This window comes from Phalacrocorax aristotelis, chromosome 1 (genome assembly GCF_949628215.1).
Source record: "Phalacrocorax aristotelis chromosome 1, bGulAri2.1, whole genome shotgun sequence".
NCBI lineage: Eukaryota > Metazoa > Chordata > Aves > Suliformes > Phalacrocoracidae > Phalacrocorax > Phalacrocorax aristotelis.
In genome coordinates this window covers 184,271,768-184,296,341 of record NC_134276.1, presented here as the reverse complement: position 1 = coordinate 184,296,341, position 24,574 = coordinate 184,271,768, and the positions used below count along the sequence as shown (strand labels likewise).

The window sequence follows — 24,574 nt, the reverse complement described above, 5'->3', positions numbered from 1 at the left end:
CTGCTTGATTTTCAAAAAATTCCTTCTTCTGCTGGCCTAAAACAGAAGAAAAAAGTTCTGCAGTCTTTGAAAAATTCATTTATTTACATCAATGGATGGTTTCTCTAATAAAAATACTCACAAGGCCTATTGTCAACATTACAAAATGAACAAGAAACTCCAACATCCACCATTCCCAGCAGTGCTAATAAGTTATTGTGCAATACTACCCTTACTCCCAGTATGTGCGGAAGCTGCACATTGCTTTGACCAACATATTTTAACTTGAAAAATTGGCATTTTACAGATTCTCTACTTCTATTTTGGACACCGATAGTTTTGTGCCATGAAAAGGCAGTGACTTGTGCCATTGTTCCATAGTTTTTCTGTTTTCTTGTGGTTGTCTATATTTTAGGTGGCCTATAGGAATTCCTAAGTCTCTACATGCAGCTGCAGTCACTATATGTGCTTTTGCTCCGGAGCAAGGATGCAGTTACAGTTCAGTTCTTTCATACATGTAACTTTCAGTAATGACAACAGGAGGAGAGGTGTGTGGGTGTGTTACTCTCAACTGTAGTCCATGGTAAAGGTCTCTTCAGTGATAGTGCAGCACTATTTGTATTAGTCTGCTTGAAATAGAGCAAAAGATTATTGGCACCTTTTTCTTTAAGAAATGCAAACCCAGACTTAGCGTTCACAAGGAAGCGTGCCCCCGTATATTAAGGATACAGTACTCAAATGAGCATCAAATATTGCTCAGAAATATAGCAGTTGGCATGGAATATATCTTTGATATGCCTTTCCAGTTAACCTGTTAGTAGACACACATTTATACACACACACACAGAGAATTTCGTGTGAAGCTGATGGGTGAGCAGAGTCAACTTTTGTGTGCCTTATGGCTTTCTGAGTTCACAGGTGTGTACTCAACAGATTTCTAAGTTGGAAAATGAATACTCCAATTACATGAGCCTGGATTTGTGTAAGCGTGTTAAAACCAACAGTCGCACCTTCCCACTCATTCCCTCTGCTATGGAGTTAACGTGACTTCTCTGACTATTTTTCCCTGGTGTGTACAGAGAGCATATGTGGTGGGTACTCCACAGCACAGACAAAATCACTGTCTGTAGGGTACTGAGTGTTAATTAAGCATCCATACAGCACAGAAATTAACCTTTTTTTTTTTTTTCTATCTTGCACAGCCACATAGCATGATAGCTTGAGATTGTCAGTAATGTCTTTTCCTTTGCATAGCTTAATTATGTTTGTTGTTGAATGCTAGCGTATGCATAGACAAGCTAAGGTACAGCAACAGAACAAGTTACCCAAATTTGTGGTTTACAATGGTAATACCCAACTTTGAGGAACATATTGAAAATTCTCAAGAGGAAACACCTTGCAATTTATTGTAACATAAGAAGTAAACATCTGAATGTGTTTTTATACAGGTAACAGTTAGAGCTTGCTACAGGTATATTTAAAACACTGCTGAATAAAAACGAACCTTTTACAACCTCACAAATCCAATATGTTTTCTTCAAAACAATATTCATTGTGTGGCTATGAAAACAGTGACACATAAAAAAAATTTCAAAAATCATTTACCATAGGGTGACGTTTTTATAAGTAGAGGAAAACAAAAAATTATGTACATAAATACATATATTTTTATATATAGCAAATTACAGTTTCCTGCACTGAACATTTATCAAATACGCAAGTACTGAACAATACTGGATAGGGTGCTTTGCCACACCTTGTGGTCTCCTTAAATTCCAGTGAGAATGGAAGACAAGTTTCTATGGAGGATACAACTTGTTCAGTGATGCAAGCTCACACAAGAATTAAAAAAGTAAAGAAAACCAAAACAACCCACAGCAGAAATGCCTGACATTTCCAGCACAGGCATCTTTAACAACAGATCATGAATGCTCAACTGCTCTTCAAGCACATGCCCCAGCACAGAGTCTGTGCCAGAGCGCTTTATTATGTACGTCAGCGGTCACCTGCCAAGGGTGACGAATTTGGGCAACAAATCTGATGCTCAGTTTTGTCCTCTGGCTGTCAAAGCTGTCACCTTTCTGATAGACAGAATGGTAGGGAGCAGTCACCTTTCAGAACCACTACAGAAACCCTACTCCTTCTCTTGGAGCTGGGCAGCCACTCCCACGAGCTTCAGATAGAAAACAAGAACACCAGCTGGTTTTCTGGCAGTTACCTTTCCAGGGTTCTAGGAACTGTGGTGATTAGTATAACGGGAGGGGTTGAAAAGGCTGGCATCAAGCTATTTTTGAGGACTATGTACACAATTATTTTGGTTTTGAAAACAGAAAGCATCCACACCACACATTTCATTTAACCTGGCCAGAAATGCTAAGCTCAGGTTCCTAATGCATAAATAACGATCCTTAGTGAAAAGGATGATGCAGACTCCATTGGGTTCTAGTGACCTTACCAGAAACTGTCTTCAAAATATTGCAGTTACTAGCTAGGAAATACAGTCCTGTTTACGTGTCCTTTGGAGCACACAATACAAATATTTACGGTATAAAAAGCACTCAGTTGTCTCCACAGGTTAGTGATGTCTGGAACTTGGGGGATTGTAAATCCAGTCCATTACAATAAGAGTCATACTCACAATCATGAAGATTATGCCAAGTATGAGAAAAATTAGAGCCTGCAATTGGAAAATGAAACTGTATTAACAAAAACAAGTGACTGAGCAGACTGTAGTTCACCGGCTGTCCCACTGGAACTGCTTTTATGTAACACCCAGGGCCAGGGTTTGGTCATTCTGTGTGGCCCAAGTAATATACAGGGCTACCTGAATCAGTCTGGTGTGAATTTCAGTCCAAGAGAGACAGGCTTTACAAGACTAGACCTGAAAACCCCCCGCTTTGTTATTATGAACAATAATACAAAATATAACAGAGGAACAGTTTTTTTCTTCAAACCTGAACAATTTTCAATGAACGATCATTATCTCTCATATCAAGAACAGCTTCAGCATTAATCCTTTTCATCCTTATTAGACAAATAGCTAAGCCCATCTCTCTTCTCTGAAGGCTTTTCTGTATATATTCAAGTGATTCAGATGCTTACATTCCCTCATCGCTTTAGCAGGGCTTTAGTTTACCATAACCTGTCCACACTTAACAATATTCTGCCTTGCAACACAAAGGTGAATATTGTATGTGATCTCAGTGCAGGGTGTGAAATTCTAGATGTGCCTAACACACAGCAACATGAAGAATGAACAAAGAGACATGAACAAATATTCACAGTCTCTCTATAACAACAGCTCCAAAAGTCATCCTCAGAAATCCTTTTATGATAACAAACTTTTCCTTGTATATTTATACTATGTATCGTTTGAACTTCCGTGTTTTTTGTGAACATATATATAGATGTATATATGTATATCCATTTACATCATGTGCCTGCATATATATATTTCATCAATAACTTCTCTGATTAAATTTTCAAAGGACATCTCCTTGGTGATATTGTTAAATGTTCAGATAGCTATTGATGTTCAGGATGAAAAGTACTGCTGTGGCAGTCCAGCACAACACATAAACACATGCTGTGTATAAATGATGGACCTTCATGTATGTCTCCTGTAGGCGTATGGGTCTATCTCAGTGGGGGACTCACAGTTACTTAATTACCTCTGCAGTACAACTTTCTTCTTAACCTTGACCTCAAATCTTCCTGTTAATCCACAGCTACCCTTCTATCATGAGCCAACAGCTCCGTATACACTGTCTAGGTGTTATTTATACAAGGGCAGGTGTTAACTAGAGCTTAGATAGGATTAAATAAATGTCTTTTCCCAGTGATTTAAGACACTCTTTAACCTAGACGCATACTGTTGTGTATCAGTAGCAGTAGGGTGCTAAAGGCTTTGGTTTGTGAAGCCTGGCTCTCCATGCTAAGGTGAATCATACTGCCTGACCTGTATTTTGAGACACTACCATTTGTGATCTGCTGTCGGGTGTTGCAAGTCAAAGGGCTGAGTATTTGTGACCAGTGGAAAGCACACACCCTCCCATCCTTCCTTTTGCAATTGCTGCCAGCTCCCTTACCCCGATCTTCTGGGGAGACCTCGGGGGCTCCTTCTCAACAAGCCGCAGGTAGAAGGCAGCAGGGAGGATGAAAATCAGCATCGTAGCAGAAGAGGCACCTGGAAGAGAAAGCAGAGCTTTGTTTTTGTCCAGGCTGTAGATGTTTGAAAAGGTGGTTTCCCTTTCTCCCACAAGCACTAAATGCCCTTTTTGTCAAAATGGGAAGTCCTTACCAGTGTTTATACTGGGATTATGGGATTCCTTGTGCCTCATGCAAGGTAGCAATGAAGTTGGGTAGTGTTTAGCTTTGTCTTTCAGCTGTTTGGGAATTTTTATTTATCTTTTAACTTTAATCTGTGTTTATATTAGTCTACTGTAAGACCCAAAATGAGACTGTCATTCAGTCCATGAATGTAAATATGTTGTGGAAAGGATTAACAGAGTAAACAAAAAGTATTTATGAAACCTACCAATAAATCCAAAGATGTCTTTAATAGTTGGGACAAAAATGACAAGCAGGTTATTAAAAGCAAGAATTACTGCTGCAATCAGGAAATGTCTTATCCAGCTGAATGGCCTTTTGGGAAACAGCAATGTACTGATAGATGAACGGACCTGTAAGATGAAAACCAGCAGGGAAAGTAAAACAGCAATTAATTTATCTTTTTTTTTTTTTACTTTTTAAATTGATCTGTGCTAGTTACTGTTGCTGTGAGAAATTCTACCTTAAGAAATGTGTTTTCAACCTTTGATTCCCTTAATGTAGTCTTACTCTGATCTAGGTTTTTGAGAACTGGGTTTAGAGTTTAATGCAGAAGCTCAAATATTTGCAGTGTAGAAGAAAGTCAAGTAAATAGGGTGTAAAATCAGGGACACGAAATCTGTTCAACTGAAAGATGCTAATATCAGCACCCCACCCTCCCCCGCCCCGAAACCCCCACTATGAATACTAATCAGCAGGCAAAAATGCATGGGTGAAATATGAGTCACTGTATTCCCGAACCTGATCCCTCTGAAAATCCCACAGGAGTTCTGTCGTTTACTTTTGTGAGAGAAAGAGCAAACTGTTGTTCTGCTTCCATTAAATATATGCATATACATATATATCTCTCTCAAAATAAAAGCATATCTTCCAATGCCACTTGGAAATTATAATCCTAAAAGCTATTCCAGAGGATCCTTTTTGCTCTGCTGACTTTCTCACACAACACAGAGTTTTTTCCTTTTTCATCAGCAAAGATGGTAAGTAGGAAAAAGGTCAACAGCAAATCCCTCTGGTGGCAGGAGATAATGTTACTCTGAAGTACTTTGATTAACTTAAAAGATTTGAAATGTAGAAGTTGGACGAAATTGTTTTTACACTGAAAAAAAGCTCAAAAACCACCTTTGGCTGTTTTAAAAAAACAAGCAACTGTTTATGGATGAGTTTGTCAATGCAATAGATGTATGGAGTGCTGTCAGACTTGAAGCCCATCATTTGAAAACACAGCGTGGATTTTGCATTGTAAGTTTTTCAGGTTGATGTGAGCCAATATTTGGAAGAGGGAGACAGATTGCAAAAATCTCATCCAGTCCCTGAGCTGGTATAAAGCAGCTTTATTCCACCAAAGAACTGCTGCCTTCATTCCTGTTCACTTACTGTCAGCATCTGGTGCATTATTCCTGCTGTGACACTGTCCTTAAAATGAAGCTGTCAAACCGAAGTTTTACAGTGACTAATGGTACACTGATCTGTATTTCATTCTATTTTTTAGCAATGCAGTGTTTTGTTTTTTTTTTTAAAGAATAAACTCTGATTAAGAAAATACAAATGTGGTAGTTCATAAAAAAAGTAGTTGATACAACTATGCTGCTTATTTTAAGTAATTAGATCTGCTGAGCTGGCTGTCCTCATAGGCTGTATAAAATTGTTTGATATGCTGGCTTATGAGCAAACGATATTTTCTCAGGAGTTCTTTTAATAGAGCAATTAGTGCTGTGGTATGTAACTGCTAAGCCTTTGCACACTATTCAGATACAAAAATGATTATACAGAAAGCTAAAAATTCAAAATGCTACATCTGACAGACAGAGGTTTTGCAATGCCCTTAGCTTGTTTTCCCATGAATAGTGATCAGTTAGTTAAGACTAATTTAAGCATTTAGCCACTGGTTTACACGCGACATTTAAGGCAGAGCACCAGAGTGCTCTGTAAGCTAGATTGACTGGTCACTCTGGGTGCTTTATACCAGAACATACTTTTTGTAAACAACCTTTAATAGTGATCCCTGTTCTTAGGTATTTGTCAGTAAGCCTGGAAAGAGTACCTAAGCAGAGCTCATGTTTTCGTCCTGGACAACGGAGCAACAGGACCTCACGATTACTGCGCTCATCAGACAGGAACACTATGGTGTGATGCAGATCGCTGGGAAGCCACTGGCAGTATGATGCTGGGCTTGTATGTGCCATACCAATGGGACGCCAGCCTCCCAAAACATACTGACCAGGACTGACTGTTTTCTCCCCTGATGCACAGCAGCTCAGGGAAAGCACAGGGACAGTTCTGTACATTCAGGAGCCTGGAGGTCTGCTCCTGAAGTGGGGAATGGTCCCTGAGGAGTTCCCTGTGAACAGCACCTAGAAGCTCCAAACTTTGCTCAGACATCTGACTATGTGGCTGGGTCTTGACTGCATCTGGTTTCCTGGGACTTAGCTTCCTCTCCTGTTCATAGACTCGAGTATGTAAGGTGTGCACAGGCTCTCTGCCTCTCTACCTGGCAGCCAGGTCTGGCAGTCCTGCACAGCGCGTGGCCTGAGCTGCATGTGTCTTTCTCGAGTTTGGATGCTATAGTAGGTGCCTATGTCTCTATTAGGAAATCTCACAAGTGGTTTCAGTATATCCCCAAGTCTTCAGTACTTACACTGTTGCTCTGTTAAATATAGTACAGAGAGAGCCAGGGTAGTTGTTCCTGATTTATTTCTGATTTATTTATAAATACTGATTTATTTCAGTCTTTCAAAGTTTGCAACCCTGACTACCTAAGGTCCTTGCTCTGGTCAAACTGCATATGAGAAAACAGACCCTCCCTCAGCCTTACTTTTCTTTAATGTTAAAGTCTGTCTGTGCTAGGTACATACAGTCAGCCTATATGGGCGAGCCCTGATTTCAGCTTCAGCAGCTGTGTTACTTACAGGGAAAAGGACTAGGGGCACGGTCAGGGTTACAGCCACCAGCACTGCCAGGCGAACTGACAGCAAAAGGGTGTCGAAGGTGTACACTTTGGTGTATGTATGAAGTAGCTCATCTTCAACTTCTCCTATGAAAAGGAAACAGAAAGGAGTTAAATCACTTAAGAAATATCTGCACATGCAAAAGGATCTTTATAATACAGCCAGATAAGATTAGCTCTTGCCCAGCTGCTGTCATCAGATACATGTTATGGGCTAGGCACTAAAGAGGAATTTTCCTAGCATGACCGATACAAGTCCATCATTCAGAGACGATGAGGCTAGTACAGCCCTGAGGTGATGCTTTGTACTCTAGTATCTCAAAGGACTTTCTCAAAGTCATTAAGTAGGTGTGGAACCTGAGGTAAAAATAATTTCTCTGATGTGAAATAGGAAACAACTGACTGAACTGGGAACAGATCCCTTGACCTCCACCCAGGTGTCCCAGCTCTCGGACAGATCCCTCTTGCCCCAGCGACAGAGAGCAGATTGCGCTGTGTCCTTCACTTCTCTGCTGTAACAGAGGAACTAACGAGGTAAAAAGAGGTGGCGTTTGCATAAAATGGTGTGCTAATACAGGGGCTACTCTGTTTACCTACTGGTTAGTCTAGCTCATCCATGTGTTTTTTACACTAGAATGATTTGCACCTGTTTTTCAGCATAGGTGAAGCTGAATTAGCGGCGTCAGAGCCAGGGTGGGTAGCACTTAATAGTGTCATGTAAAACTGTTAAGCACTAGGGTATTTTTAGTATGGTCACTCTTGGCCTTTGCCAAGAGCCAAGTTTACAGCAGCTTGTTGTCTGAGTTCACAAAACCAAGAGATACACAACTGGTGCCCCTAGCAGGTGCCTCTGAGACTCTCATGGGTGAGGAACTTTTGGCCTGACAGCTGGATAAGTCCCATTGCTTATTCAGGAGGTTACACACTATGTATTATGTTTGAATAATGCTTACACCCGGATTCAGGCCCACAGAAAATACATGAGCACTTGAGCTTTGTTGTGATAGATGCATCTCTCCGGCTTTAAAATGAGAGGGAAAATTCTGCAGAGAACAGGGCTTTGACCTACCGTAGAAGGTAAGATATCCAAAGAGGGCAGCCAGAAGATACATGATAAGCATGCCAGTGATGGAGATATTTGAGACGTTCTGCATCCGCTTTCGGGAACGACTGAAGTAGGAGAGAAAGAGAATAACAGTGCTATTCTTATAAAGCCTCTATTTGTACAAGAAGTATTCTGAAGAGTCATAGGTCTACTGACATTCCCTCATAGGCTAGTAAGTTCATATCAACTATATTATACAGAGCTCTTTACTTGAAGCTCTATGCAGAACAGCACAGACTTATAAAAGTGGGTTGAAATTCCATTTCTACTGCTTACTTAGTGACAACATATAAATGTGCCATGTTATTTTGTATATCTTTATTTATATACTATCAATCTCAAATGGTGCATTTTAAATAGAAAATGGAGTGGCTAAAATTGCAGGGCTGGTAATAATAACAGACAAGAGCTTTCAGTCATGTCTATATGAACATACCCTTATATCTACATAGGGCTGTTCTGCAGGTTCAAGAACCTCCTGCAGGTCAAATCCTTTCTTTAGAAATCCTTTGATTAAAGATTTAGTGTAAGAAAATCTTCAGCATATAGAACCTGGAAGCAGGTTCCCAAGTCATCTGAGAATTTTTATTTCTTCTGAAGTTAAATGTGCTGAAATAGGAGGCAATGGGTCTTGGCCTCCTTTGATTTTTGCAGAAAAACCTCCTGAAACGTAATTCTTGTTGTTGAACAGCTGTGTTTTCTTAGCCCTTCCCAACTGTCAGCTCTGTGCTGATTTAAGCAAGTGTATTTGATTTTTGATATTTGATAAGCAAAATAGTCTGGGTTAAGAGCCTATGTAAGACACCCAAACCAATGGCATCTGAAGAAACTTTAAGCAGCTGACCCAGATGAGGAACTCATTAAGATATTTTTAGAAATCAGAATTATCTGTTTCAGTGCAACCGAGTTCCCCAGTATAATTCACATAATTTGAAGGACTGTCCAGATTCCTCCTTTCCTAAGTAAATATATACCAATGCAACTATCTGAACAGTGGTTCTCTGTCACCAGTATCTGAGTATTAGGTCAAAGTAAACCCAGTATCTGCTTACTATGGAATGCAATAAATCATTAGCAGGTGGGTGTCTACACACCACCAATCAAGGCAGAAGACATAGAAAGTGTTTCTAGCTATGGTTAACTGGAAGTATGGGACAAAATTTAAGAACCTTACTCTTTCAGTTCACTGTATATTGGTAGCACCTCAGGGTGGCATACGAATGCAAATGCCAGGATGGGTATTGCATAGGCAGTCTGTAAAATAAAGCTCCCATTAGTAAGAATGGTCACTGCTGTACCTCTGACTTTTGGCAGGCAGCAGTTTAGCTATGGTATGAATGGCTAAAGACAAATTCTACAGAATCTTCCTTACCCGTGAGTTGAACACAAAGTATTTTGGCTGACACACGTCACTACTGTCGCTGTGTGCTTCATATTCTACACCACTTTTGGGGGAGGTATCTCTTGGCTCCTCAAGGCCCGGCAAATGCCCAGCTGTGTTGTCCATCATGAAATTCACACCAGAACTGAAAGACTCATTTGGTAACACGACCAGGTGCATTGGCACTGTGTTGTTGGTGGCGGTCCAGTTTTCAACCCCGTGGTCCATGATGGGGAGAGGACAGGGTATTTGGGATTTCTTGAAGATTACCTACAAAAGAGTAGGCAATGTCATCAGAGGAGTTCCACCTTAGGAGATTACACTCACACCCATGATATGCCAACAGAAATATAAACAGGCACATAGACAAGAGGGGTGAAATAGTGGGAGAAGTGCTATCACTTCTGCTTCTGCAGGTAGTTGTTTTTACTCTGCCTCTGCTGTTGTCCTGCTTTTTACTCTCAAGTGTTCTTTAGGCTGATCTTTTTTATTCTGCCTTCGTTCAGCAATAGGCTTGTTGATTTGATTCACTTGCAGGTGTTATTCTAACATCCACATTAAATTGCCACGGTAAGAAATACAACAGCATTGCACAGTTTACAGGCTCTGTATTTGCTTAGAGACAATACCCAGACACCTACCACACTGACAAAGAAAACCATACAGGTCAGCGAAAAACCACTCGTATAACCAAGATAACCTGTGAAGCAAGAAAAAAAAATTATACAGTTCAGGTACATATAAATTCACAATCCTAACAGAAATAAGAAGTGAGGTTAAGTGTGACATTAAACTTACCTAAACTCTTTAGAAGGGAGAGGGGAAGAATAACCCCAACTGTTACGAATATGACAAGGTAGTTCCCATTTAGGTACCATTCTCTAAAGTGCAGGAATAAAAATTAACAATCATTACAATTGACATCAAAGCAAAAAAATTTCATCTGATGTCCAGGTTGGGCAAAGGTACCTACCCAGAACTCTCCTCAAGTTTCATAAATGCTCTGATCACTTCAGGAAGTTCATATTTAATGATGAAGAGGTAGCTTGACATTGCTGAAAAACCCAAACAAACACTCAGAGAAAACAGTGTAGTTCCAACAAAAATAATTTGTTTTATAAAACATTTATGCTGCATGAAAAACATATTGCTTTGGGAAACCAGTTTTTGCTAAAATAGAGAAATGAATTTTGTTCATTTTATTCTAATAACAGTGTAACTAAATAGATGGTATGTTCCCTTGATATTGTTATGAGTATGTACTGAATGGCATCTAGCATTCAGTATTAGAATAGAATATAGTTATTACTGAATTAACAACATGCTCACATCACTGTTCTGATTAAAATTACACTCTTAACTTTTCCTTTTACTTTTCTGTCGTAAATGATGATTTTCCGACAGACACTGTCCATGCACATTCTGTAGTAACTTTAGTTACCACTGCCTCTAAATGTCTTCATCTACCTTATCCCTTCTATTTTCAGCTTCTTTCTTCCAATATTCTATTCCATATATAAAAAAGATATTAAGATATTGAGTTATCAAGATTCCTGATGTAAGGGTGGACTTCATTTAAATGTACTGCCAGAAGGCATGCTTTTTTCCAGTTATTTTACGCTGGCCACAGAGAGGTCTCTAGAGGCCTATGGATCAATCTAGACAAGAGGTTGAAAACCACTGGACTAGAGGAACAGCTATTCCTCTCTAACAGGGAAACATACTTCCTTCCTGAATTCAATGACATTTGATATCCAGGCTTGAGGAAGGAAAGGAAGACCATGGAATAGGATCTTTTATGAATAAAACAAAAAAGTCTCTTGCAGTAGAGAGATGTGAACCACATCTGCCTGGGTAGAAAAGTTGACAGTGGAGATTTGCAAAACATACCAAGTTCCAAGAGAGAGATCACAAAAAATTCTACATACATTTGATTGACCAATGATGCGTTTAATTTATATTCCAACTACCTCTCCTTAGGAAACCTGGAAAAAATTACAAACTCCCCTGAACTTTCAGATATAGTGTTCTCCAGTCTCCTAAAAGGCTTCTCCCAGGATAGTAAGAGAAAATAAGCTTTGCTGCATGAAGGCACAGTCCTACCCCTACTGCTTGCGTTGGTAAGTAAACAGTCTCCTGTTCTGAGAGGATGGAGGTTACTTGATAGATATTTTGCAGAAAGTATCTGTGTGGATCAGTACCTTCAAAAACCACTCTTAAACACTCAACATCTTAGAAAGATCACAACCCAACTCTCATTTCAGGAGAGAATTCTGCTGGAAAATGAACTACTAAAGAGCCTTTCTTTTACGGAGAAGTCAGAACCATGTGCGTTTCCTTTTAGGTGGGATTCATCTTTTCTAAGTTGAAGCAGATGATGTCTAGTCTAAGCTGTACTCAATGAAGAGAAATGGCCAACTCCTTGAGAACGGTCAGCCAAGCCATTTTATCCATCGCTGAAGGTTCTTCACTGGTGATGGAAAGATCACAGACCATTAGCTTTCACCAGACACTGAAGTGTCAGATAGCTGAAACAAGGCAAGATGAACTTCTCCTGCCCTTCCTTATTACAGTATGGTGTACACTGTATCTGGCTCATCTCTGATGCCTTTTACCCTGACAGAGGAGAGAAAGCACTTATGTTCTATAGAAAAGCATTGGAAGTTAGAAAACATTTTTCTAAAAACTTTTGCCCCTTACCTCCAAGGTTCTGCATTGTAACTGAAATGAAAACACCCCACTTCCCAGGCCAGCCAAATGCCTTTTCTCCCAGTTTTTCATATATTACTGATCCTGAAAAAAAAAAAAAAAAACAAAACAAAAAAGAAACATGGGCTACTCCATTGGACACGCTTGATGAATTGCATTCCAGGGTAAAATACATGCATGCAGTAGGGACTCTGTCAGTCAGAGCCCGATCCTCATACCTCCTTCTATTGATGTCTTCAGTAAGAGGTGGACTGAGTAGAGCGACAGTACTGCTACACTGAGCAGCAGAACTCTGCAAGGCAAAACAGAAATCAGAATCCGGACATCAGAGACTCAGTTAATTTGAATGTGTGCTTGCTCATTCCCATGAAGTTCAACATGTAAATAGTTTTCAGCAGTTTGCGCTTTGGACGCCTGGTGCTAAATGCAGAGGTGTGTCAGCTGTAGCTTACTTGTGAGTGCAGTTGCACCTTATATACTCCAGAAGCCCCTCAAGGCTTGTTTAAGTCCAGGTAGGTACCGATTCTGTGTTATTCCACAAGGACAGAATCTAACATCTTAACAAGACCCTACTAAAATAAATAGATTTTGTTGCAAGAGTCAGGTCTTTGGTCTCTTTCCTGCTCACTGAGCTCTCATTTCAGTCTCTCTCCTTACTCAGAGCTATCAAAAAAACCCCGCTAAACCATGATTGTGACAATTTCACTGACAGCTCCTGGCTAGTCCTTTTGAATTCTGCCATGTCATTGAAAAGTTGTGGAGTTTAGCCTGAGAGACTCACTTTATAAAGTACATTAGAAATCTCGCATAATGCTAAAGCGTGGAAAACCTGCTCTTGGAGCACTTGCAGCATATTCTTCTAGCCTAGTCTGCTTGAAGGTACTGGTGCCTGAATTCATTAATTCTGATTACTGCCGTGTTCCTTCCACACAACATTTGCATCCTATGTGATTTCAGCTATCTGCCTCTTGCGGACTGCTGGTGAAAAAATGTAGCTTTGTATGACATTTTCAGGGCACAACACCATGTGCAGCGTATCTTATTACCATAACCTTCTTGCCATCATTATGCACAAGTGTTGTTGCAGAAGGGTATGTGATGATAACATGACCGAGCTAGGAAATGCCAATGTGCCCATGGCTGTGGGTTGTGCCCACACCTTCCACTCCACTGAACATGTGGTTTGGTATAGATATGGGAGACACTGACAGGCAAGTTCATAAATGAGTTATAGCCTAAGAGGAGACATAGGCCCTGGGGCCAGGGGATGGCCACCAGACCATCGCTTTTTTCTCAAGTTTATTTCTCCAAGAGAGACAGGCAACTCTACAGACTTCATGTAAGCAGGGCTGTCTCATGCTGTGGGCTCATGCAATATGGTAAGGGCGGATTTTGCCTGAGCTTGCAGTCTATTCTGCCAAGATGGCATCCTTCTTGAGCAGAGGCACCCATGCAGCTGCTATTCAGAGACATGGTCTCTGTGTCCTGACACATGAGGTATGATAAACCAAAGCCATTCTGGTTGCATTTGCTAGATCATGCCAGGCAGCAGAAGAGATGCTCTAGTGTGTGCTCCATGCCATTGCAAACCTCCCCCATGGGAGAGGAGGATGTAATGGGAACTTCTGGAGATCTTCTGAGTTTTAAGAGCCTTCCTTCCGCCTTCACCCTGTAGAACATCTGCCAACACAAGAGCACTTGGGCAACATGAGAACAATAAATTACAAAAATTTAGATGATGCTGGCAGCAATGTCTAAATTAGAATTAATGCCCAGCAGTTTCCGTTTAGTAGATGGGATTTTTCTGTCCTGCTAACGCTAACATCACAGTCTGTGAAAACCAAGGAACCTCGGCAAGTGGATGCATGCCATGGGGGTAACAATATCCTCACAAGGTTTTGTACTTTTAAATAAAACTCCTTCCTCTGTCAGAAGGGAGAATGTACTCATGCAGAAGATATGGAAGTATGACAGGAAAGAAAATGAGCTGCTGGGTGGAGACATCCTTTGTTTTTGCTGTATAAAAGACTCCATAGGGTTGCTTTAGCATTACTCCTTGCTTTAGCACTGCCAACAGAGCTAATGTCATTAGGCTCATATCAGATTTTTTTTAGCTACCTGTGTGAATGAACAGAACCTTAAAAATAAAGATATTACAAAGGTAATTTTTTTCACCTAGCAAGGCTTAATGTATCACAGTTTTCTTTCCAGTGATAACATATGGCCACACAAGTGCTCAGAGAAAGTTGGAGAAAAAAAAATCCTACATTTTTAAGACTCTCGTGCAGTCAAATTTAGAACCGGCTTCCATTTTTGTATCTGCAAATACTATATCTAAACCATTTGAGCGCAGGTGCTGGGAAGTGCTTATCCAGGACAACATTTGCATGTACAATTAATTTTCAGTTAAAAATCCTACTGGCAAACAGAAGATGTTTCTTAGCAACCGGAAGCTACACGTAGCATTTCAAATGCTGTTGCTGTCGTAGTTACACAATATCCAGAAGAAAGAAGCCTTATAAAGATAGCCATTCAACCTGATTTAAAGGCTTCTTAGATTTCAATAACATAAAACAATGGCCTATTGTCATACAGTACTGTCATGCTCTATTCCAGCCTCATGGGGGATTAAAATTAAGGCTTCAGTTAAAATTAAAACCAGTTATTAAAAAAAAGAAAAACCAACATTTTTTTTTTTGGTACAGTCTTTCTCATTTTACAAGGTTAACCATATATTTAAAAACTTCACATGACTATCTGTTACTGTCTATCAAAACTCATTCTGTAAAGATACTGTATGTCAGCCACATACCATTGCTGTCATCTGTGCACTTTGAGTACAAATAGACTTGAGGGAGCAACATTAAATCTGAATAAATCTGTGAATGTCTTTGCATTCAAAACACACTGCTATTTCAGACTTACATCGAGTATTCTTCTTCCATTTCTACACAGTGATTAGATAGTTGGGATGATGTAAATATATACTTAATGGGTGATTTATTTCCCTTGTTGAATTCCCACACTGAACCAGCAAGATTGCTGTTGTTATTTTAGGAACAGTACACTGTTCTTCCCCTCTGGTTTTTGACTGCATAGTATCAATATACGGTTGTGTTCCTGATATAAAATGGGGCTAAAATTAAAAAAAAATAAATATGGTTTGTCAGCAGTGGATGGTTCCTTGCGGTGTAGCTAAAATGTTTTTGTTACAGATGATCTGACAAAAATTTTTAGCTAAAAAAACAAGCTTAACCTACCTCTCTAACCACAGAAACTTTAGCTCCAGCTCCCTGCTTATATTGTATTTTCTTTTCTTTCTATGTACTTACATAAAAAGGATAATTCCCGTGTTGGCCATGGCATAGGAGAGCCCTAAGATGCCGCTGCCCATAATGGCATTGCTGAGGTTGAACGAGGACATTCCAAAGGAAGCTCTGCCCCGGTGCTGTTGGGACCAGGAACAGAAAATGGCGATTAATTTGCATTTTACTGAGCACAACAGACTAATTATCCTCATTGCTGATGTTCCATGTGTTGCTCTCTTGATCCTTAGATGTGGAGCCTTGTCAAGGTTCCTGAGCACAATGTTGCTTGCCACCAGGAGGAGTCTCTTCTACCCCCAAAGCCAGCTGTGCTGGTAGGTGTTTCCTTCTTCCCACGCTCCTCTTGTCTTGGCAGGAAGAAGGGCTACATCCCCAACAGGCGACTGAGGAGACATAGCCACAACTGGCTGTGTTGGCCAGCCTCTATAAAAATGCATGCTGTTATTTAGCAGATTTTCCAAATATTGATTTAAAAATTTCAGATGATTTTTTAAAATGAATCTAAACGATTATTGTATTTTTCTCCAAGTAGGATGTGCTTCTTTCTTTGGGGAACTAAAAGTGTGTCTGGGGGAGACAGAAGGAAGCACTGTGTGGCTTGGGATAGAGGCAGGAGAGTGGGAGAGAACAAAAACTAGGAGAGGGGGGATGGTGTGTGAGGGAGTCACATATGCCACGAAATGGAAAGGGAAGGAGCAGTATGTAGCTTGCAATCACAAACAGTATTTTTTTTGTTTTATTTGAACAATCCTAATAAAACCTGTAGCATGACCAACAAAACAATGCCTTTCTTTGCATCAAATTCAGGAAAACTTTGAATAAAGTTAAATCTTGAGCAGAGAGATACCCAGATGCACACCCTAGGAACCAGTGCTGTGCTTCCATTTGCATGTGGAGTTGCCTAGTAGTCGTGCTGAGTGTGTAATGTTCAGCACTGTAAATCCAGACATGAATGTCCCTTCTTTAAAGGCATGTGGATTCATTTACACTGGTGCTGGAAACAAACAGTACGAGCAGACACGCACAAAGGCCCAGCTCTACCTTGATGTAAGAGTAACAAAGTTTCTCCGCACCAAATCTCCTGTCAAAAATATGGGTGCAGACCTACCTCTGGATGAACATCTCGAATGAGATGACAAGGGTGCTGCTAACGCCCAAGTTTGATCTGAGGAATTTTTCTGATTACTTGTGAAGGAAAGACCCAGTTTTACTTGCAAGACAACAGAAAGGGTTTGCTACACTGTTGGAAAATGTGTTTACTCTTCCAAAGCCAAGATTATGCTCCAGAGTAACTTTGTTTACTGAAACTTTTGGAAAAAAGATTCAAATCAGTAAGATTTACTTTATAATTACCCTTAAAAATGAATAAAACTTACATATTCTTCATTATATTCTTCCAATTTCTTTTTACCCAGATATCCATTTGTAAGGAACTTCTGACTTTCTGCATCATTGCTAGCAAATGGACTGAACACAAAAAAATAAGAAAATATTAGATAAGGCTTATGGTACACATTATGTTCAAGCAGTGCTTTTTGTTGTTAGTGGAAACTTTTAAAGTGAATAATTAAAAATCCTTCAGAAAACCCCCTCTTTTCTCCTGTAAGGTTCACATGTCCAATGGCATATTTCATAGATATTTGCTTTGCCTAGGAATTTAGTTTTAAACTAGTAATCTTCGTATTATATCCGACTGCAGATGTTGGAAAGTAACAATTCCTTAATGCCAGCAATGTGCTAAAGCTGAACACGTACTTCACAACCGAGGAACAAAGCGCCTTGCAACTGCCCTGCTGGAGATATGTGCCGGGGTGCTCAGCAAGGTAAACGGTGGAGGATGGTGGTTGTTTCTGAGGTGTCTTTTTCAGGCCACCCAGGTGCTGGTGCTATGGTGGGTCCTGCCGGAGATGCCTGAGGGTGGGCTGTCCCCGTGGGAGCACTGAGCTGCTGCCCTCCACACTGTGCCCTGGAAGGCGATCCCCCTCTCAGCGAGCTCAGATTGCACTGCTTGAGAGCATATTAAATTACACGTGTACTATCTGACTGGAGTGGTTGGAAATTGCCAAGTGGGTGCTTGGGGCTGGGAGGCTACAGAGGTCACTCCAGGCGGTGGCTGGCAAGGGGGGACCCGGGCTACCCCTGCTGTGCTGGGCACACCATCCTCCAGGGTGCAGAGCAGGGAGGTCCCTGCCGTGGGAAAGCGCTAGCTAAACAATCACGCTAATTTCAATGTATTACCTAGGAAATGTTTTGAGTCCTAGATGCCATTAGTGAAGCTTGTTTTTTGATTACTGCTTTCTAGCCTTAACAGAACAGCCTTCCCACTTAAATGCTTACCTCCTAATTGCAGCCTTTTCTGAATCAACCAGCTCCGTGTAGTTGTCTTCGAGGCTTTCCCCACTGTTGCTCTGATCATCAAGTTCGATATTGACTTTTTGCAGCTCCATGCGATCCATTAGAGCGGTCAGCGCTTTCTAGCACACACACTCGCTTCTTCAGGGTAAACAGCACCACGCCGTCTGCTTGCGGGTCCTCTCTACCATGCGGGGACTGCCAGAACACTCTGTTCTGCAAACAAAACACAACAAAACTCATTAGAGATTTCCTCAAAATAGATAAACCAGTGTGAATCGTTGGGTTTGTGTTTGTGTTCTGTAATAGCATTAAGAGGGGAAACTGTTGCAGGCTGGGAAAATTCTGGGCAAGCATAATGTCCCTTTATATGCCAGCACTTGGCCCTTCTGTCTCCCTTCAAATGGTAGAGAGTGCAGGGGCCAATGGATGCACAGTGGATGTCCAGCACCTGGCAAAATTAGAAAGCCAGCAGAAAACAATTCCTTGAACTGCTGCTTTTTAATTTCTTAGGGATGGTGATGCGGAAGTGCTTGCTGTTAGAAATGGAGGGAGTATATCAGGTTTTTCCTACCCCTGCTTCAAAACATACGTACTCCTAAGGGTAATGTTCCCTGTTCTGAATCATTTGTTGTAAGATTAATTGCATCTTTTATTTAATAGATTAGATTTAAATGTTTTTAAGATTTTTCCCTTGCAATGGGATCTGACAGAGGTGAGCGTCTCTGTGTGATCACTTTCATAATTAAGAGGTGCAATTCTGATATAGCACTTGCTGGTTTTCAGTGTATCTGTGTTAATTCTTACTTGTTGCATGACTAGAAGCTCTATCTCACACAGGATTATTACATGGATATAAGACTGTCTAACTTTGGTAGAAAAATTCCTGCCTTTTAAAAATCATATGAACTCTCAAATAGAGGGCTCAACTCTCTACTTCTATATGGACCAAAGGAAACGGTACAAACTGAAGTTACAAAGAGGACTTTGCCGCTGGGATTTCAGCAGCTTTATATTACAGTCTTATCTCCAGATACACATTTACATCCATTTGCTCATTCCCAGACTCAAGAGGAAAATGCTGTGCAAGAAATGTTGCAGTTTTACAATACTTTTCCCTTCCCAAAGATATTCCTTGAGGCATCTTATATCTCCATTTCACAGCTGAGGAGACAAAGGTGAAGTGAGCGAGCACAGGCTGAGCAGCCCATTGCTGGCACACCTGGGGCCAGAACTGCGGATCCCTGGCACTTTACCTTCTACCTTGCAGTCAGGCACACTGGCTGAATCCATTACATTTTTCGTAATATCATATGCTAAATGCAGCCCAGCACTGCATCATAACAATATCAGAAAGCACAGCAACAAATAATTTCTATGTTTGGCCTTTTGTAACACTAAACCTGCAATTATTTAATAGCCTTTCTCCTGGTTTTGCATTTATGGATGTATAAGTCCTTGCTCGATAAACAGACCTTCGCTATCCTCTGCTACTGATCACATGCTGTTCTTAAGAACATCTACAAACTTATTTGTAGTGACACAATGTTAGAGTGCATGTGTTTAAAATGTAAATGTAAACTTTAAATACCAATCCTGGAGGCTAAAACTGACCTCAGGCCAGAAATTAAAGTCAGCTTCCTTGGTTCCTACTAAAAACATTCACTCAGACCAGACAACTGAAAAGGAAAAGCAATATCACAGTGCATTAGGAGATTTCCTACCAGAGAGAGCGGCTGTGTTTACTCCTTTCAGCTGCCGCGCGGGGAGTGTGTGTGAGGGGACGAGTGACTCGGGCACTAGGGCAGAGCTGCCGGCACTCGCATTCCAGCAGCCGGGGGGTTCTGCCTGCTCGGGATATGAATAACTCCGGGAGACAAAAAAATAATAAAAAAAAAACCAATGGAGCCCTTCCAACTGTGGTTTTATTCACAGAACTGTCTTCAAACACAGACACTGCCCTGTCTGAGGAACAGAGTCCTTCCAATTCCTGGTGCTTATTTTTAATCTGTGGTGTAAAAGTCAGGCAGACAAGTCTGGTTGCGCTTAGCCCTGTTCTGGTAAAGGGTAAAATCTCCGCTGCATGCACTGCCTAAAGCTTTTCAGAGAAACGCCTTCTCCAGAAGTGGCAGTCCGAAAAAATACAGATCTTCAAAGAGTTGGGAAACAGAGGAAAAGTAAGCAAAAAAGTTGCCAGGAGTTAAATTACACAGAGATTAGGCTGAGGAGGAAAGTCTGTGCAGCACAGCAAACACGATTTGGAAAGGGGAGCAAAAATTGACTGGAGATACCCGTTACATTGTAAAAATCATCTGGACATTGTCCTGTCAAACATTTACACAAGTAATCTGATTTATGGGTGTCATCTCAAGAGGCTATGGAATTACTGCATAAAGCAGTGATCTTTTCTTCTTTTCTTTTCTTTTCTTTTCTTTTCTTTTCTTTTCTTTTCTTTTCTTTTCTTTTCTTTTCTTTTCTTTTCTTTTCTTTTCTTTTCTTTTCTTTTCTTTTCTTTTCTTTTCTTTTCTTTTCTTTTCTTTTCTTTTCTTTTCTTTTCTTTTCTTTTCTTTTCTTTTCTTTTCTTTTCTTTTTTCTTTTCTTTTTTCTTTTCTATTTTTTAACTTGTGAATTTATGAATGTCTTCTGTTAGAAGGGCAAAGCCTCAGGTGGCAAAATTAAATCTGTTGAGAACCTGGTTTCTTCCAGTTATCACTTTTTAAGAAGTGGTTGGTAGAGCTCAAGGCGTCTGCAAACCACAAGCTGAAAGCCAATGCATAAATGTGGGCTGGATGAGACCCCCATGAAACAGGCTCCGTATTAGGTTTGAATCCTGCAATCATGAAAAACTATAACTACAACCAATGATGCCTTTGAACTTCAGCAGAAATTGACAGACCTGGTCCTTAGTTGGTAAAAATCCGTTTCTTTAGGTTCCTAACACTGCAGGTACTGAAGGGTTTGGGAGGATGTTGAGGTACTTGTGGTGCGTGCTCCCCATGAGTAACAAAGATGGAGCAGAGCTGCCACCCCTTCACCTGAGGAGGAAATGGGGTAGCCGTACACCTTTTGGGTTGCTGTTTGATCGGTGAGATTATTTAGAAAAAGGGGGACACGCTATCTGGCTCTGCTTAAAATAAAATGCTGGCTGCAGCTGCACGCTGTACCGTGCCCAAGTCCACTGCCAGGGCTGGTAGACGAGTGCTCGGTTGCACCACTGCAGGGGTGCGTGCTGGCTGGACCGCTGCTCCTGGCTGATGGCCAGGCACCAGGGCAGTGATGACGTGACAGCACGGCCACCAAGGTCGGGCAGGCCTGGGCCCTGCCAGGAGCTTAGCCCGTGATATTGGAGGAGAAACACCAAAGTTCATCTGTTTTAGCTTCCCTGGGACTCAACGTTTTCTGCTTCAGAGTTCTGAATTTGATGCCTAAGCCCTGTTTCAGGCAACCAAACCCATTGTGACTTGCCCAGCTTCCTTCCCTACAGAGGAATTTTGTAAGTTTGGAAGTAAACAAAAAGCTCTCCACTTCTTTTTCCTTCCCTTTGGTTAAAATCAATACATTTACCCCTTTAGATACAAGAAAAATCCCTTAGCTCTACAGTGTTCCTTAAACTTGTCTTCAATACGGCAATGGTTTTGGTGCATCCTGTGGCATTTGGCCGAACAGAATAGTTTTTTCTTAAAGTATGGCATTAAAATGAAAATACGTATTGCAAAAGAGATTAACCTATTATTAGACGGAAGTTATTTAACCTCATAAAACTATTTTTCTCTTCAAGTATAGGATGCTGCACTGCATCACTTGCTAAGTAACAGTTTTCAGCAATGACTCAGAAAATGTTGAAATTTTTGGCATCTGATTTCACAATGTTATTGATTTCTGTCCAGTCTGTAGTTAGGACATTAACAGAATGGACAGCCATTGGGCAAATAATGCCAGGTCACATATATGACTAACATTTTCATGAATTTTGCAGTATCAAGGTTTGCAAGCTCTGCTGTGGCAACGGATTTAGCAGATTTCGCAGATTCTTCGTTTTCATGACAGTGACTTTGTAATATCATTGTCTGCGCAGCTACTTCAAAATGAAATAAGTGTTGCCACTGTGAAATAAACAGTTAAACTGCAAAGCCTGCATTGACAAATTTGTTTATTTACAGAAACTTTGGCCAAGGAAATCAAGAGCCTTGAAAAAAATACTCAGAAGTTAGCCAAGGGCTGCAAAGGAAAGCAAGCATTCATTTCTTAATTAGCTGGTCATTACTGAACACCTTTTGCTACTTCTCTGGTTGCTTAAGTTTTGATTTTCTGTACAAAAATACCTGACTAAATTTCATTACTGAAGAAATACCAATGGTATTTGCCAACATAAATTGCCATGTCGGTAAATCTTAAGGAGCCCATCCTTCACATTGCACTTATATTTACAGATTAATTACATTTCTAATTCTCAATTTTTAAAGATGTGACCAGTGTCTAGAATACATTGATCAAATACTGTAAAGGAAAACAGTTTTAGGTTTACCTCAGAGTCAAGCAGGTTCTCCTGTTGGCTTTCTAAGCAGGTTGTATCTTTTAGGAATTGCACCTGCAACGAAAAGTTTGCTGATGTGCAACCTAGAGCAGTTGGACAGTGATTTAAAGACAAATGGGAGTGTATCAGATGAGCCAATCAACAGCTGCTACACCCCAACAACTCCCTTTGACAAACTTGCGTCAGCTCTTTTTAAAAAAAAGGGAAAAAAAAAAAGAAGAAAGGTAAATCAGTTTATTGGAGCACACTGAGGGCAAACATCTCCGTTACCAGAGCTATTTGCTCTCTGAGCTTAGCACTATTACAAAATGCATGTCCGCAGAATGCTTCACCCAGGCTTGATCATGCTTTCATTTGACAGTCTTGATTTTTGAATTACGTGTGTGCATTAAACTTGCAGTAACACAGTAGTAATAAGCCTAGAAAATAGAATCTGGGAGAAATAACTAAGGGCCTCCACACTGCTCTTATCTCTGCGACTACAGAGCCACATCTCGTAATTGCGGTGAGGTGTGCACGGCGGGACTTGGTCGGAAGCGTGTACTTTCAAATAGGCTGTTTGACCTGTGCCTTAGTTTCCCAGTTGAAATATTTACTGTAATTGCAATTGTGGAGGTATACATCAAGTGACAAATGTTATTCATTTAATGGCAATATAGACCTGTGGAGAAGTATTTCATTACCTGAGACGTGCCTGTAATACTCTAGAATTTACAACCTTTTATCCAATTACATAATGACCATAATTAAAAAATCCAAACAACCCTCCAGCCCTCCCTCCTGCGTAGGCTTTGTGATTAAAGCCCTCAGGCTGGCCTGACTGCAAAGGCAGGAAGGCAAGTGAGGGGATGTAATTTTTAATTCTTAGAGTTTCCTGTGGAGCACTTCAGACTGCTTTAGCTCAGGCTGGGTGACAACCTGCAGGAACCCAACCCTGCTCTGCTGCGAGCAGGGCTTCTGCCTGCTTGCTGCTGGCACCGGCTGTGCTGTGCTGTTTCATGGTTCCAACCCCTCCAAAAAAATCCTAGTTCCAATATAGACTCAGACAAATAGTTTAACAAAAATAAGCTCTGTCTCCCTCAGTTCTGCATTCCCATGAAAATGCAACTGATTGTAAGGCCCATCATGCCACACGATGCCAAAAGTAGTATAGCCCAAAGATTAAGAGGTGCTAGGTTCAGAGCTAGCGGTTCTATCTTGCTTTAAACCTATCACATAGTTGGAAAAATGAACAAATTTTAGGGCTTAGACTGGTTGAAAAGACTTTGAATCTGAAAGCTGCCCATATTTTCCATTACATCAGCTGGTCTAATAAGGGAAACAGGCTCTCCCTCTAAAGGATACGGCAAAGAAGAGGTGTCCTTAATGAATTAAAGCAGTCCTCAGCTGCAGTTTGGCACCAAACTGTTCTACACCATTGCTAGGGTGAGAGGAGCAGAGCTGCGGGAGGGGCTGGGGGAGGCAGTCCTGCTCTGTTTGCGCCTGTTTGCTTTGCACACTTGACAGGACTGTGGGTATAGGCAGTCTCCTCGTTGTGCTGTTGTTCATGTGGATGTCTCATGTAACGACAGGAGAGAGAAAAACATTTCTTTAAACAAATGAAAACAAGATTGTAAAGCATAAAGCAAACAGCAGGGAGATTTGGGGACAGATGTACTAACAAATCAGCAACAGCTGTGAAAATGACTTCTGATGCATTTTTTTGAACCTGATTAAAAAAAACAATATTCAAGATTAAAGTAAATTTCCTTTTCAAGTACCCCAGATATCAATGTCTACATGTGATACCCATCAAGCCTAAGCAGCATGGCACATTTCTTTCTGTAGCCAGATCAGGGTTCTTGGGTGTGTCTTTCCTCAGTGCGTGGAGGGATGGGGTCAGCAGGACTGAGGGTGCTCAGCAGTGCCCCTG

The 24,574-nt window shown here is 40.8% G+C and overlaps 1 protein-coding gene across 1 annotated transcript; it reads right to left on the bottom strand.

Moving 5' to 3' along the window:
* Positions 1-1,357: 1,357 nt before the first annotated feature.
* Positions 1,358-22,762, bottom strand: SLC38A4 (solute carrier family 38 member 4). The gene is made up of 16 exons (XM_075080949.1): positions 22,654-22,762; positions 18,114-18,344; positions 17,153-17,243; positions 15,783-15,898; positions 12,669-12,742; positions 12,442-12,534; positions 10,715-10,796; positions 10,540-10,622; positions 10,383-10,441; positions 9,733-10,011; positions 9,535-9,614; positions 8,325-8,425; positions 7,218-7,342; positions 4,517-4,661; positions 4,068-4,165; positions 1,358-2,656 (listed from the first exon to the last, which is right to left on the bottom strand). The coding sequence occupies exons 2-16, from the start codon at positions 18,230-18,232 to the stop codon at positions 2,555-2,557; spliced, it is 1,647 nt and encodes a 548-aa protein (XP_074937050.1). The 5' UTR covers positions 18,233-18,344; positions 22,654-22,762; the 3' UTR covers positions 1,358-2,554.
* Positions 22,763-24,574: the final 1,812 nt, after the last annotated feature.

Bases quoted from the DNA above. Each gene is read 5' to 3' on its own strand.
- SLC38A4 (XM_075080949.1), bottom strand. From the start codon at position 18,232: ATGGATCGCATGGAGCTGCAAAAAGTCAATATCGAACTTGATGATCAG. The intron at 10,797-12,441 runs GTAAGGGGCAAA...TGGGTTTTTCAG, and splicing joins TACAATGCAGAACCTTGGAG to CAATGTCAAGCTACCTCTTC. The intron at 7,343-8,324 runs GTAGGTCAAAGC...TCCTTTTCATAG, and splicing joins TGGATATCTTACCTTCTACG to GAGAAGTTGAAGATGAGCTA.